At 40.8% G+C, this 14,363-nt stretch overlaps 1 protein-coding gene across 1 annotated transcript in view; it reads left to right on the plus strand.

Annotated features, from left to right (window-relative positions):
• The window catches only part of b3galt1b (UDP-Gal:betaGlcNAc beta 1,3-galactosyltransferase, polypeptide 1b), a 68,733-nt gene extending 55,761 nt beyond the window's left edge, over window positions 1-12,972 (plus strand). The window contains exon 3 of the mRNA XM_049595133.1: window positions 8,955-12,972. Coding sequence (XP_049451090.1) covers window positions 9,190-10,176 — 987 coding nt within the window. The 5' untranslated portion in view covers window positions 8,955-9,189 and the 3' untranslated portion in view covers window positions 10,177-12,972. The remainder of the gene's footprint in view (window positions 1-8,954) is intronic.
• Window positions 12,973-14,363: the final 1,391 nt, after the last annotated feature.

Raw genomic sequence — 14,363 nt, forward strand, 5'->3', positions numbered from 1 at the left:
GCAGAGGAGGTGTTTATATTAAAGCAGTTTAGATATACTGTCAGCAAGAACATTAAAATGCAAAGCATGTCTTATTAAAATGAGTGTTGTTATCTCTTAAGTTCTGCCATTAGTGCGCCGTGCGATTAAAAGTATAACCAGCAATATTCAAAGAGTGTCGCGTCAAACGAAAGCCAAAGTAATCAATTTAAATTTTGGGCACAGGCTCTCCTCAATACTCCAGCTTTGTATGAACCAGTTAATTCAATCTGGCAATCTATTAACTCTGAGACGTTGTTATTGGAAAAACACTTTGGAGGCCCGTCTACAGACGGTCATGGGGCCATGAATCAAAACATTTTTGTTGTGTGCAGAGGAGAGCCTAATAGCTGCTTTTTAGAAACCAGTCCGCCAAACAGTCAACCCAGAGGCTTGCAGACAGAAATGTCATGTCTTGATGAATGGCTGTCTTTGTGCTGTGCTCCCCATACAAATTTACCTCATGCTATATCATAAATCATGATAAATTGGGTCTTTGGTGGTAGTATAGGCTAATTATTTCCTCATTTCATTCCCTCCCTGTTGTGTTTCTGGAGTACATTTTAATGTCCTGAACGTCCAGTGCTCAACGGTTGCGGCCGTGTTCCTCCCCATATGGATTGTTTTATGTTTTACTATCCTTTTTGCCAGTCACCAGCCCAATCTGGTCACACAGAGCGGGAGATTTTATGACTGACTCTCAGTGTGACATCCAGTATTATGGAGACTGATTAGAATAATAGCTCTGCAAAGGTCTGGCGGCCTGCCTGCAGGCTCTGCTCCATGCTACAATCATCTCAACACAAACTAGAGCAGCTACATCTCTGCTGCAGACAAGCAGGGACTGATCCTGAAAGTCCTCTGTAATAAAGGACAGAGAGAGCTGTGATAAAAAAAAAAAAAAAAAGTATCTTATCTTACCACTAAGAGAGACCCTACAGCTCCTGCTGTAGCTAAGAGTTTCCTCTCCTCATACAACAGTTCGTATGATATCCTGCAAACTACTACCACACAAATGGCGTTACATTCTGACTGTAATGTTAGCCTAATCAACATTAAGTTATGGAGGTTAGGTTGAAGCAAGTTAAGTTATTTTGGTTTGGTTTAGGAAAAAAAAACATGCTGAGGACATACCTTAAAGTGACTTAAAATTCAAACAGTTCCAAACACTGGTCTCCTGGGGAAAGTTCTGTGTTTTGCAACCCATCCACCACCCTAACCTGCCTCCTTACCGGACCACCTGGGCCCGCTTCCTTCTTTACTACCATCAGCCCACTGGTCATGTGATCGCAGCAAAACGTATGAACAGTTAAAGGTTATGTAACCGTTGTTCATACTGTGGCATGTTATTCATACATCAATAAACTATAGCTATTAAATGAAAAGATGTTTTGCTGCCTCTACAGCAGTTACAGGCTGAGAAAAATAATTGAATTCACTGTGCCGACTGCCAGCTGCTACTGGCAACGTTTATGGTGGAACATTTACTTGTGGCATCAATTGACAACGTGAACAGACCTCAAATATCAATATGATAACTGTGACCATTCTGTTTGTTTATATTTTCTCTCTTGAATGGATTTTTAAGCATTAAAAAAATGAATGTGAATTTCAGCCAGTACTGTATATAATTTAATCCTCACTTGGAGAAAAAACATGGCAGAGCATCGTTCCAGTGTGCTCCAGCAGCACTAAACCCCTACTCTTACCTGTCAAGGACTCAATCCACAAACCCACTTTTTTTGAATCTTACTCCAGCCTGTTATATTTTTTTTAACTGAAAATTTCACCATGCATCACTGTTAGAGAGATGCAAATGTTCCTCTGTTAACCAGTGAAGAGGAAATAAAGCAAAGCTGGATGGAGCAGTGAGTGACAACAACATTGCCTAAATTTAAAAGTACTGTGGAAACACTTAGTGGATCTACAGTCTAGGTACCTGTCCATAGGGGTTACTTTCAGTTCTAAAGTTACTATACCAAAAGGTTTTTGTGGAGCTGGGACTTTATGGTGCCTGTGTGCATGTTGCAATTATGGCTAATTCTGGACTGTTGTGATTGGACTCACTGCATCATCTTTAAAGGGCCAGTGTGTAAAATGGGTTGAAAACAGTGACATCAGTGGTCAAATTCTAGATTGCAGGGCTCACTCACTCACTCACCCCTCCCGTCGGGTAAATGACGGTGGCCTCATAGGGACAAAAAGCCTTGCGCACGAGTTTTTCAGGAGTAGGTCTATCTAGTGACGAGGTGAATGTTTATTTAGAAATCTAAGCCATGTTACGATATTGTAATGAATCCCTCACGAGCAGGAGACCAGAGGAGTGTTTAGGAAAAAGGCCTGTTTATTTGAGCACTCCAAAAACTCCAGTAACACTCCACTCTGTCCCAAACTCTGACTCTTCTAGCGTAACAGACACACTTCATACACACATACTCGTTTACCATACTGAGTGGGGACCCCCCTCCCCTCTCTGCTCAATCTCCAGCCCGCACACTGACTGACAGCGTAGCCAGTAAACAGAGCTCAGCTGTTTATTTAGCCTAGCGATATCTCCGGACTATAGTAGCTGCAATGGATGACTTTGAACGCGATTTTGAAGAGTTTCTTGTAGCGGACACAGACCCAGAGCCATACCTGTTTGAGCCGGAGCATACAGATGAGGAACTCCATGTGTTTGATGCTGAGCGGGTGAGAAGAGAGGCTGAATGCACAGAATGGGATTTGGTGCTACTGCTACCTTTGTTGGAGAGATACATCATCAGGAGGAAAAGCGCCACAGAGAGTACATCACAAGGAGTGAAGTTGCGTCTTCTTTTCCTCGCAGATGACGGTTCGGGTTCATTCTCTCCTGTTGCATGGTAAGTGTGGTCCATTCGCGAACTTTATAACTAAAAAAACTTTTCACTGCTCTCTATCTACGAACTACTAACACTCTCTGCTGTTTCCTCCTCCTTCTTCCGTCCTTCCGCTGTCTTCGTTGGTTCATTTATACACGCGAAACGCGTTCTCTGGCTGGCTGGATTGTCCGCTCGGTCGGCCGTACATACATGGCGGCTCAAGATGGTGACCTCTCTAAAGCAAGGCCCTTGCTATATATATATATATAAAAGCATAATTATAAGGCTACGAAAACCAAACGAATTTTATTTTATAGCGATTATACACTTGTATAAACATATTAATGGGTAGAATATTCAGATTAAGATTCAGATTGACAATAAACCATGCCAAATATTACACACTGGGCCTTTAATGTTTCTTAAGTAACAAAAATACTTAAGATGCCTGTAATATTGCCTGATGGTACGCAATAGTAGAAGACATGATTTTATGGCACCAGGTAGCCTAAAAATCTGCTGGTTTCACTTCAGAAATAAAGTCCCATTTTAGCTTAATTCTTTGTCCCATTTTACCTGAATGCATTAAGTACTCCCTCAAAACCCATTTCCCATAAAAAGTAAAGTGGATCCAATGTATAAGGTACACTTTGCTTTTACTGGGTTGGACCCCTTTGGCCTTCAGAACTGCTCTAATTCTTTGTGGCATAGATTGAACAAGGTGCTTGAAACATTCCTCAGAGATTTTGGTCCATATTGACATGATAGCATCACACAGTTGCTGCAGATTTGTCGGCTGCACATCCATGATGTGAATCTCCAGTTCCACCACATCCCGAATGTGCTCTGTTGGACTGAGATCTGGTGACTGTGGAGGCCATTGGAATACAGTGAACTCATTGTCATGTTCAAAAAATGTTTGAGATGATTTGAGCTTTGTGACATGGTGTGTTATCCTGCTGGAAGTAGCTTTCAGAAGATGGGTACACTGTGGTTTCTGAAATACTCAGAGCAGCCCATCTGGCACCAACCACCATGCCACGTTCAGTCACTTAAATCACCTTTCTTCCCCATTCTGGTGCTCGGTTTGAACTTCAGCAGGTCGTCTTGACCATGTCTACATGCCTAAATGCATTTAGTTGCTGCCAGTACTCTTATTACCATAAAGAGAAAATCAACACGCCACATGACTTATTGCAAGTTCCGGTGATTTTTACACCTTAGTTATCTCACACCAGTCAAAATTATTGTTTCATGCCAAGGGCATTTGAAGCAATAATGCAACGGCATGTTTGGTGACTGGCTTCTAATATATGAAGAACGTAAAACCTTAATTGTCCCATTTTAAGTGATGTCCCAAATTACCTGAATTCACCCTAGATATTTGCATGTATCCAGCGGGGGTTATAAAATCTGCTTACATATATATGTGTGTGTGTGTGTTTGTTGTAGTTTCTCATAGTTTAATGTACGTTTTATGAGATATTGAACAAAGTAGGATCTAAAGAGCACGTTCTGAGATATGCTGACTAATTCTGACAGACAGCGGAGAAATTTTAAGCCATAGTCATAGTAGTGGAGGTTTGTGCCAACCATCATGTGTGGTGTTTTGATTTGTTGGTGAATGTTCTGACTCACCTGCCATCAAAAGTTCATTATCACTGTGCTGTTCCAAAACACTGACGTAAGGTTCTTTATGTGCAGACTTTCTTTATCTGTTGAAAAAGAAAATCCTGATCCTACTAAAAATGCCCAACCATTGTGAATGGCAGCTTCTGCAGAAAATCCTCATATTGCCAATGCACCTATTGGAGGTCAAACAATTCTTTAGAAACTGTGAAGAGGCAGCAGAGCAGAACGCATAATTACGCCGGGTCTCTTTTGTTAAGAGCAGATTGTTGCACAAAATTCAGCCAGTATAACACATCTCTCCTAATCAGGATCTATATCTCTCTGTCTCTCTTCCTCCTCCTCTTTCTCCTATACCGCCTTCTCCCACTTATGTGTAGCTCGTATCTTACCGTCTGATAGATGCTGCCACTTGACTCCGTCACAGATAGACCCATTTATATCTCTGTGTCTCATCCACAGAGATAAAACACACTGACAAATTTCTCATGTTGAATCTAAAGTGATGTGCTGGATGATGCACAGTCATCATGACCATTACAGTCACACACATTAGTGACTTATCATTTGGTTTGATTGATTGATAGTAAAAAAAAAAAAATAAAAAAAAATCCAGCACTGAGATATCACTCAAGCGTTTTATTCGTGTCACGGTTGGACAGTACACAAGCCATGCAGAAACAAGGCATTATGTAATTTCTCCCACATCAGTTTTGCTTATGCACAGAGCATCTGCAGCTCATTCTACACTAATTAATGACATTCAGAAGTAGTAAATGTACTTTCCTTGGCATCAATCGGAATCAGGGACAAATTGAATAGCCTTTTTAATCTGGTGGTGTGTGTGTGTGCACATACAAGATGCAGACTCAGAAGTGTTTGTGCTGGAGAGCCACTGGAGGTTATGTTTTACAGACTGGCAGCCAAATGAACTGTCACATAAACATTGCCTCAGTTCTGTCTCATAAATATTTTTGCTTCAGTCTGAAAAGTGAGATTTCAAAGTGACAATGTGGGACACAGTGACTGTTTGCCACCAGCTGGCCCTGGTTATTGTGTATTTGAACATGTGTACATGTCCTTGTTTTTGTGTCGCTTTCTGTTTTCACTTTGTTATTAACCTCACAGCAAACATCCATTGCCCTATTATTCTGTCCTCACTCCACCTGACCCTCCTCTGGTATTAGACAATATTGGTGTATTTCTTGCGTCTGAGTAAACTGTTGTTAAAGGCAACAATTGTTTGCTTCTCTAAATCCTATGAGATCCAACAGTAATTTCACAAGAGGAGGAGAAGTCTGATATTGTGAGCAAATACCCCCAACATAAGATTTTTGCTGAAAGACTCTGGGGAAAATGGTTCAGTACAAAATAAACTGAGAAGTAACAGCATTTGTAAGACAGTCTTAGACTCTATTCCCAAACTGTAACCAAATAAACATAGATGTAGCCACAGTGCAAGATAAAAAGGTATTTCTATCATAGTCCACAAGCATACAAGTCCAGCTCTGCTTCATCTGTCTGATCCCTGATGTATTGTTTCAAAGCATGTATGTATCCTTTGTCGGTAATGCCATGTCTTTCAGTCTAGTGCCTTGGTATACAATGCGGGTATAGACTGCAGGTAATTGCAGTCTATTGTTAAATGGAATTCAAATCATCTCATTATAGCTACATTTGTCTGCTCTGCTCAGGATTTGCTGCTCTGCAGCTTTGAAGATGGAAATGTAGGGGTTTTATTACATTATGGCCGTTCTCCTGTGAAGTGCATTTCCTGTTCTGCCGTCCCTGAGTGAAAGGAAAAGTCACCGGGAGCTTCAAAAGCCGGGATACATGATCTACATGCTAACATATTCTGCTCAGCCACCTGCGCAAAAAGCACAAACTGAAATGCCATTTCAGTGTCCATGCTGCAGAACGACTGCTCAAAAAAAGAGAGACATGCCAAATTTCTGTCAGCTCTGTAACAGGCAGGCAGTATATAGCAGTGCAGGACTGAACAAACCAGGAGAAAGAAAAAAATCACCCCAGGGGAGAAGCTTATCATGGCATGGTGTTCCCTTTGTGCCACCATATCACACTGTCATGCAGAATGCTGCCAACCCCACTGCTCCTTTGAGCCACAGAACAAGAGACCTTGTAAACCTTTTTTTCTTTTTTCGCTTTTGGTTTGAGTTTAAAAGGCCATTTGTCTGCTCTGGTGAAATGTCAACCTGTGCACCAGGATCTTTTGCTGAATGTTAAAAATGTCGTGTCATCTTTTGTTAAGTTCTGATATGAAATCTATGACTCATTTACACAGGCGTGAGCTTTTAATCTAGTCTATAATAAAGTAGTTATTGATTTCTTTATCTATTGTTACAGTGACAATGTGTTAACAATATGACAATGTGAAAGTCATCACTCATAGTGACGATCCTAACAACATGATCTCATCCATTTTATTTTTATCATATTTTGGCACTTGGACAGAAGCTCCTGGCTCTTTTGCATTGTATCTTCTTGACACAGAAGGTTTTGACAGTTAGGTTTAGGCAACAAAACTACTTGGTAAGGGTGAGGAAAACATTGTGGTTGAGAAAGTTGGTCTGGTGGGCTCCTGTTTAATGGTATCCAACATAGCCGCCAGGACACAAAGGTTCTCATTTTACAGCTAAACAGTACACTAAAATATGTTTCTGAAAACATTTGAGGCAAGACAGAGGCACTGCAGTAACAGTATCTTGATTCATATTTGATCAGCACTGCCTGATTGACATGATTTATGACTCCTTGTCTCTGATTGGTTGTTTTTGTTCACGTGCAGTAAGGTCATTAGAAGTGGTACAGGGCAAGAGAGTTCACCAAGGAATGTGATTTTTTTCCACAGATTATCTGTATCATTTAGTGCTGTGTGAAATATAGTGACACTTTCAGCAAATATGAAAAACACTATTTTTTTTTTAGAGGTTACCAGTTGTAGCTTTAATGTATCACTTATAACAGTGGTTCCAACTGGTCCAGCCACGGGTCCAGATTTATCCTTAGTTATTAGTTCCAGGTCCACACAGTCTAATATACTCAGTGTCATAATAGCGTTTGGCCATGTCGTAGAGCTAGTTTGCTGTCTCTGATAAGTAGCGGTCCATTGGTTACTCGCTCTACAGCAAGAAACTGCACTTCAAAATAAAAGCTCTGGGCCAAGACAGTGCCATTCTACTTCAAAATAAAGTGTGTTTTGTTGCAAATTTGACACTTATGCGAGTCATTTGCGGTCCAGTCAGAACGGACCAGCAACCCACAGTTGGACTGTGACCCACCAGTTGGGAACCACTGAGCTGTAATATTAGAGTAATAATATATAATCATATGGGACTCACATTTCTGTAGCTGTTGATGTAATGTCGCCCTAATGTGTCACGCCCCAGTGCGTGACAACATATAGTTTATCATCACATACATGTTTTGATTTTCTCCAAACATTTCTCCTCTCCTTTCTGACATGTTTGAATAAGAGAAAAATGGTGTTAAGACAGTGTGATTTAACTTGTAGGGTCATGAATCCCAGAGTTTCCATACCTATGCTATGTGTCCTTCTACTACCTTTAAATGGAACTGCACTTTTGAGAATGGTGGTGGAAATTGATCACGAGCTTGAAAGGTCATGGGAAGTTTTGAAATTTTGTCCTTGAAAATGTGTGGGAGCCCTTGTAAATGTGTTTGGACTGAGCTTCCTTTGCCCTCTCCCAAAATCTGCTTCATTTAGACATGACCACAACCAGTACTAATCCTGTGAAAAGTTAAAATGAAACTACAAAAGTCATAATCAACATCATATAGTCATATTATCATGAGTGAATTTGGCCCGTTGCAAATCAAGGCAGTCACACAGTATGCATACATGCATGATAATGTGTGTTGCCAATGAATAACATCTTAAATTCAGCTATGACTAATATAAATGTGTCCAATGATGAGTCACTTTTGCAACACGGCTGATGTCGCCATAATCTTGCCCATGTGTTTCAGCCACTTTTGTAATTTATTAGATATTGATTTCATCCACAGAGCCCTTTCCTCTTGTCCTCTAGATTTACTCCCAGGAAACAAATTAACTTTGGAAATTGAGTTGTGATGATTTTGGACTCCAACACCCAAATGATGAGTATGACGCATCAAATTTCTCTGCAGTGTTTCTACAGTACTTGAGGTTATTTGCTGTATAAATATAATATGATACCGAGGCAAAATTTCCTCATTTGTTTGACTTGTTGCCGTAGTTGCTGATAGCAAAGTCTGTGTTGTGGCTTTTATTCATATTTGAGTTGCCACTGCTGAGTTTATTGGCTTTGAAAAAAACTGCAGTGGTTTCTCTCATGATTTATTCAAAAATAAATTTTTAGGGCCTGTCTGATATATATATATATATATATATATATATATTTATATTAATATATTTCTCTTGCTCTGTCTCTCTGTCTCTTTCAGATGTAAATGGAGAAGCAGCAGTGTCACCAAGTGAAATTGGACGCCCATATGATTTTAAAGTGCTTTGCATTAAAACACAAACAGCATCACTTCTTTCTGAAGTAATCCATTACTGACAATTAATGTCAAACTGCACGCTGGAGCAGCTTCATGCTGCCTTGCTGGGTGAAACATTGCTAATGGAAAGAAAGCCTTATAAGATCCAGCTGGTCAAAACACACCTAAATGCAGCATAATGCCTTCAAAAGTGTCATGTTTATATCTGTTGACAGTGGTCTGCTGGGCGAGCGCTCTGTGGTACTTGAGTATATCTCGCCCAACGTCCACTTATGTTGGCCACATGTCTGTGCCTATGCGTAAGACTGCAAAAACCCCAAAAAACATCACCTTCACCAACATTCACACCCGCACCCTTAACCCGCATGCCTTTGAATTTGTCATCAATGAGCCGAAGAAGTGCGAAAGTGCCGCTCCCTTCCTGGTCATCCTCATCAGCACCACGCACAAGGAGTTTGATGCGCGGCAGGCCATCAGGGAGACCTGGGGGGATGAGAGCACATTCACCGACATCCGCATCCTCACCATCTTTCTGCTGGGCAGGAACACGGACCCCGTCCTGAACCAGATGGTGGAGCAGGAGAGCCAGATCTTCCATGACATTGTGGTGGAGAACTTTATTGATTCTTACCACAACCTCACCCTCAAGACCATGATGGGCATGCGCTGGGTAGCTACCTTCTGCCCCAAAGCACAGTATGTCATGAAGACGGACAGCGACATCTTTGTCAACATGGACAATCTAATCTACAAGCTCCTGAAGCCCACCACCAAGCCAAGACGGAGATATTTTACTGGCTATGTTATAAACGGCGGTCCCATAAGGGATATGCGCAGTAAGTGGTACATGTCTAGGGACTTGTATCCTGACAGTAAATACCCACCGTTCTGCTCGGGCACTGGCTATGTGTTCTCAGCAGACGTTGCAGACCTAATCTTCAAGACTTCATTGCACACGAGACTGTTGCACCTGGAGGATGTGTATGTGGGACTGTGTTTGCGTAAGCTGGGTATACACCCATATCAGAACAGTGGTTTTAATCACTGGAAAATGGCCTACAGTCTGTGCAGGTACAGACGGGTCATTACCGTGCACCAGATCTCCCCTGAGGAGATGCACCGCATTTGGAACGACATGTCCAGCAAGAAGCACCTGCGATGTTAGAGGACATGAGGCCCACTGGACAACTCTTTTTTTATTTCTTTTTCTTTTGCCTTTTTCTCCTTTTCAGACTTCATCACACTGAGTAATGTAAAAATATTGAGGGCTGCTGCAAGTCTTACATCATGACACGTTTTCATTAACATCCATCTATGTCTATTTCTGCTGATTACGCCTCATGATTGTTAATGAATGCACGAGGCTTGTAAAGCGCATATTCTCATGCATAATTAAAATGTGGTGTTTGTTACTGAAAGTAATTTTGTTCATGTATTCCATGTATACATCTAAGCAGAATATTCTTCATCATAAGCATTAAGTCAATCAGTATTAAAGGATCAGTGTGTAGGATTTAGGGGCATCTAGTGGTGAGGATTGCAGATTACAAACAACTGAAGCTTTTCCCATGTGCGTGAACTCCTGGTTAGTATTTCTTCCGTGTTCATTGCTGAGGTCGTTTTTACCAGGAGCCAAACTGTCCTCTCCAAAACTAATGTACCAGAGGTCTCATTTATCAACAGTGCACATAAACATTACACATACAAAATGAGCCCCGAAAGAGGCATACGCCACTTCCCATGCAAAAGTTCATTCATTCATTCATTCATTCATCTTCTAACCGCTTCATCCTCTTGAGGGTCGCAGGGGGGCTGGAGCCTATCCCAGCTGACATCGTGCGAGAGGCAGGGTACACCCTGGACAGGTCGCCAGACTATCGCAGGGCTGACACATAGAGACAGACAACCATTCACGCTCACCCATGCAAAAGTTGTGATCTATAAAAACAGACATGATGGGAGAAACTTTTACCCATGCTTCTCTCTGATAACTTAAGATTCAGACATTCATGAGGTTTCTACCAGGAGCAGAATTATCCCCAGAGGTGTCTTCCTCTACAAAACTAACTCACCAGGTGATTAAAACCAGTAAACATACTATATAAAGCAGTGTCATATTAAAAATCAGTGTTCCTCCAACGCTGTTCTGTTCGTCACAAGCAGGCCACTAGACTGAGCACCTGCTTATGTACGCTCACCTTTTTGCTCTGATAACTTAAGATTCAGTCATCCAGGAGGTTTCTGTCAGGAGCCGAATCATCCATGGTGGTCTCTAACTCTCCAAAACAAACAAACCTGGTGATTTAAACCAATGAAAACACTGTATAAAGCAGTTTCACGTTCCAAATCAGTGTTTTTCCGATGCTGTTCGGTTCATCACCTGCTAAGCACCTGCTGATATGCGCTCACCTTTTTTCCTTGATAACTTAAGATTCAGACATTCAGGAGGTTTCTACCATGAGCCGAATTATCCACAGTGGTCTCTTCCTCTCCAAATCAAACAAACCTGGTGATTTAAACCAGTAAAAACACGGAATAAAGCAGTTTCACATCAAAAATCAGAGCTTTTTCTATGCTGTTTGGCTCATTATGGAGGGGCTCTTAACTACAGTTGCTGATGCAAAAACACGTAACATAAATGGCCTTATCTAGAGCCAGCATTAGGTTGTCCGTCCTGGGCTACCTGAGAAACATGGCAATTGGAAGTGGAGGACTCCATGAAGGAGGACTGGCTCCGTGTGCACATATAAATGGTTCATTCTAAGGTAACAAAAACACAATTCTTATTTATTCTTCTTAGATTTTAATTATATACACTAAAGGAGACAGAGTTATTGTATTATATTCCATTTCTGCCAATAATGCCCCTAAATCATACACACTGGACCTTTTAGTCAATCAGCACTAAGCATTAAGTAGTGTGGCCTAAAGGTTAGAGAGAGTGTTTCAACCAGACGACCTTGTTTCAAGCTCTCACTCACTCAACCGTCTGCCCTGCTAAAGTGTCCTTGAGCAAGACACTTGATCTCTACCAGCTGCATGGCTGCTGACTTAGCACCCTTATCTTCCTGCAGGAGAGCGAGCCAAAAGAGAACTCCTCTGCAGGAATCAATAAAGTATTAAATTACTACGTTATATCTATAATATTCTACATTTTAAAAGTAACATTAACAAATGAAAGAAGAGCTCCTGAACAGTGGGAGCGCAAATAGTCAATATATCTAACAAAAAAATAGGTCGTCTGTCGAGGTAAAACTACATTTACACTCATGCTGCTCTTCCCTTTCTTCTTTATCATGAACACAGTCGGATAGAAAGCTGAAAATAAGCCGCAGTGTATTATCAGTCTCTGAACAGACCGAGTTGAGAGATATATTTCAGTAAATCATCTTTCTCTTGCATTGGTAAAAATGAAACCATGTAGCTGAATTCACTGGCTGCTCTTTTTTTTTTTTTTTTTTAACAGATTTGCCTGTTTCTGTTTACATATTGTTATAATTTCACTGCCTCTTCTCTCTGAACAAGTCAAATGTATATTTTGGTTTTTAGATGCGTTCTGTTTTTTCTGCTCTTTGACATTTTTATACTTGAGGTAATTGTGTGTCTCAGCTACCAGCTCCTCATTACTCCAGCTGCTGCTCTTGGTTATGTATGCTGTACGTCAGCAGCTATTTCAGCTCATCGCCTCCTCCACATATCAAGAGAAATACAGCATCATGTCGTGCAAGTATGAGTTTAACTGTAGCTAAGACCATTACAGATTGGATGTATCGTCAAATGTATCTGGCATATCAGTGATTACTAAAGCACTGCTACTGACATCATGGGAAAAAATGTGTTTCTCAGAAAAATGTGGCTTTCATGGCCAAATTTCATTTCTCTTCTTTTTTTGTTTCCAAAGGTTTTGTAGTATTATAAGCTGACGTGACATTTACTGTGAAAGCATCTATCCCACAAGGGGTTGTTGTTATATATTGTATGTTTTTTATATTAAAAAACAAATACTTGAATAATTAAAGTTATATTACTGCTTTCACTTGTCGCCTGCTTTGAGTTTCCTGTTAGAGATTTACATTTATTGAAGGTTTTTTTTTAAACGTTATGTTTGTAATTAAAGAGCAGGTTGTTCCACAGAGGTCACATAAGGGATTATTTAAACAGATTTAGCTATTTAAAGCAAACCGACAACTTTGTGAATGACAGATTTGGCTACAGATCTTAAATTGCAGTGTAAGGGAATAAGCTGAAATGTAGTTTAAAGGTATACTACGCAGGGATTTTCAGCAAACAGCAGCTTTGAGCACTTGGCCATTTGCTTCACTATATTTGTGTCTGTGATTTTCATAGTTTCCTCTTGATGCGTGCTGCGTCATGTCTGGCACCGGGACCTCACCTGTGCCCAGGAACATCCCACACTAGGCAAAATAAGCAGAAAATAAGACAGGCAGAGGGCAGAGTCTCTGTAGATAAATGCACTGCCACACACTTCTAGTGGCTCATAAGTGATGATTGAAAATGATTACTTTTTGTTTTTTAAGGAAAATCCTGCACAGCAATCTCTCTCCATATTGTCAGTAGCACAGTCATATCTAAGCAGTGGCTACCATAAAGTGCTGGTCATACCAGACAAAGTAAGGCTCCAGCAACAACACTCTTTAGTGTATTGAACTGAGCAATGGTGCCTTTTATAGCTTATAATTTCAACCTTTCTTTTGTAAAAGGGAGAATGTGAAATTCCTTCTTTCAGAAATGACATAGTCTCACTTCAAAGCCATTTTAAGCAATTTCATAGTGCAGCTCATGATTTTTTTTTCTGCAGTAAACAAATATTGTTGTCTTTTCATCCTCAAAGAGGGATCCCTCCTCTGTTGCTCTTCCAGAGGGCCTTTCCACTTGTATTTCTCCCTCTTAAAGAGGATTTTGGGGGGGAGATTTTCCTTAAAGGAGCAGTGTGTAAGATTTAGAGGCATTTTACAGTGGGGTTGCAGATTGCAAATAACCGAATACCTCTTGGCTCAGCCCATGTGTAGAGATCCTACAGTGGCCTTCAGCTAGCAAAAAACATCAAGAGCCCTATATAGAGCCAGTGTTTGGATTGTCTGTTCTGGGCTACTGTAGAAACATGGCAGTGCAACATGGTGACCCACTCCCTATGAAGTTATGTAGGGCTCATTCTAAATTAAGGCAAACCCTGATTGTTGGTTTCGGGTGATTGCACATGCACGCATAAAAAGATGCATATTATTCTCAATTTCTGCCAATAGAAATCCTACACACTGCTCCTTTAATCAAATGGAGGGTCTAAGAATAGAGGTTGTCGTATGCTGTGCAGATTGTAACGCCCAAAAATAA

This window comes from Epinephelus fuscoguttatus, linkage group LG13, assembly GCF_011397635.1.
Source record: "Epinephelus fuscoguttatus linkage group LG13, E.fuscoguttatus.final_Chr_v1".
Lineage (NCBI taxonomy): Eukaryota > Metazoa > Chordata > Actinopteri > Perciformes > Serranidae > Epinephelus > Epinephelus fuscoguttatus.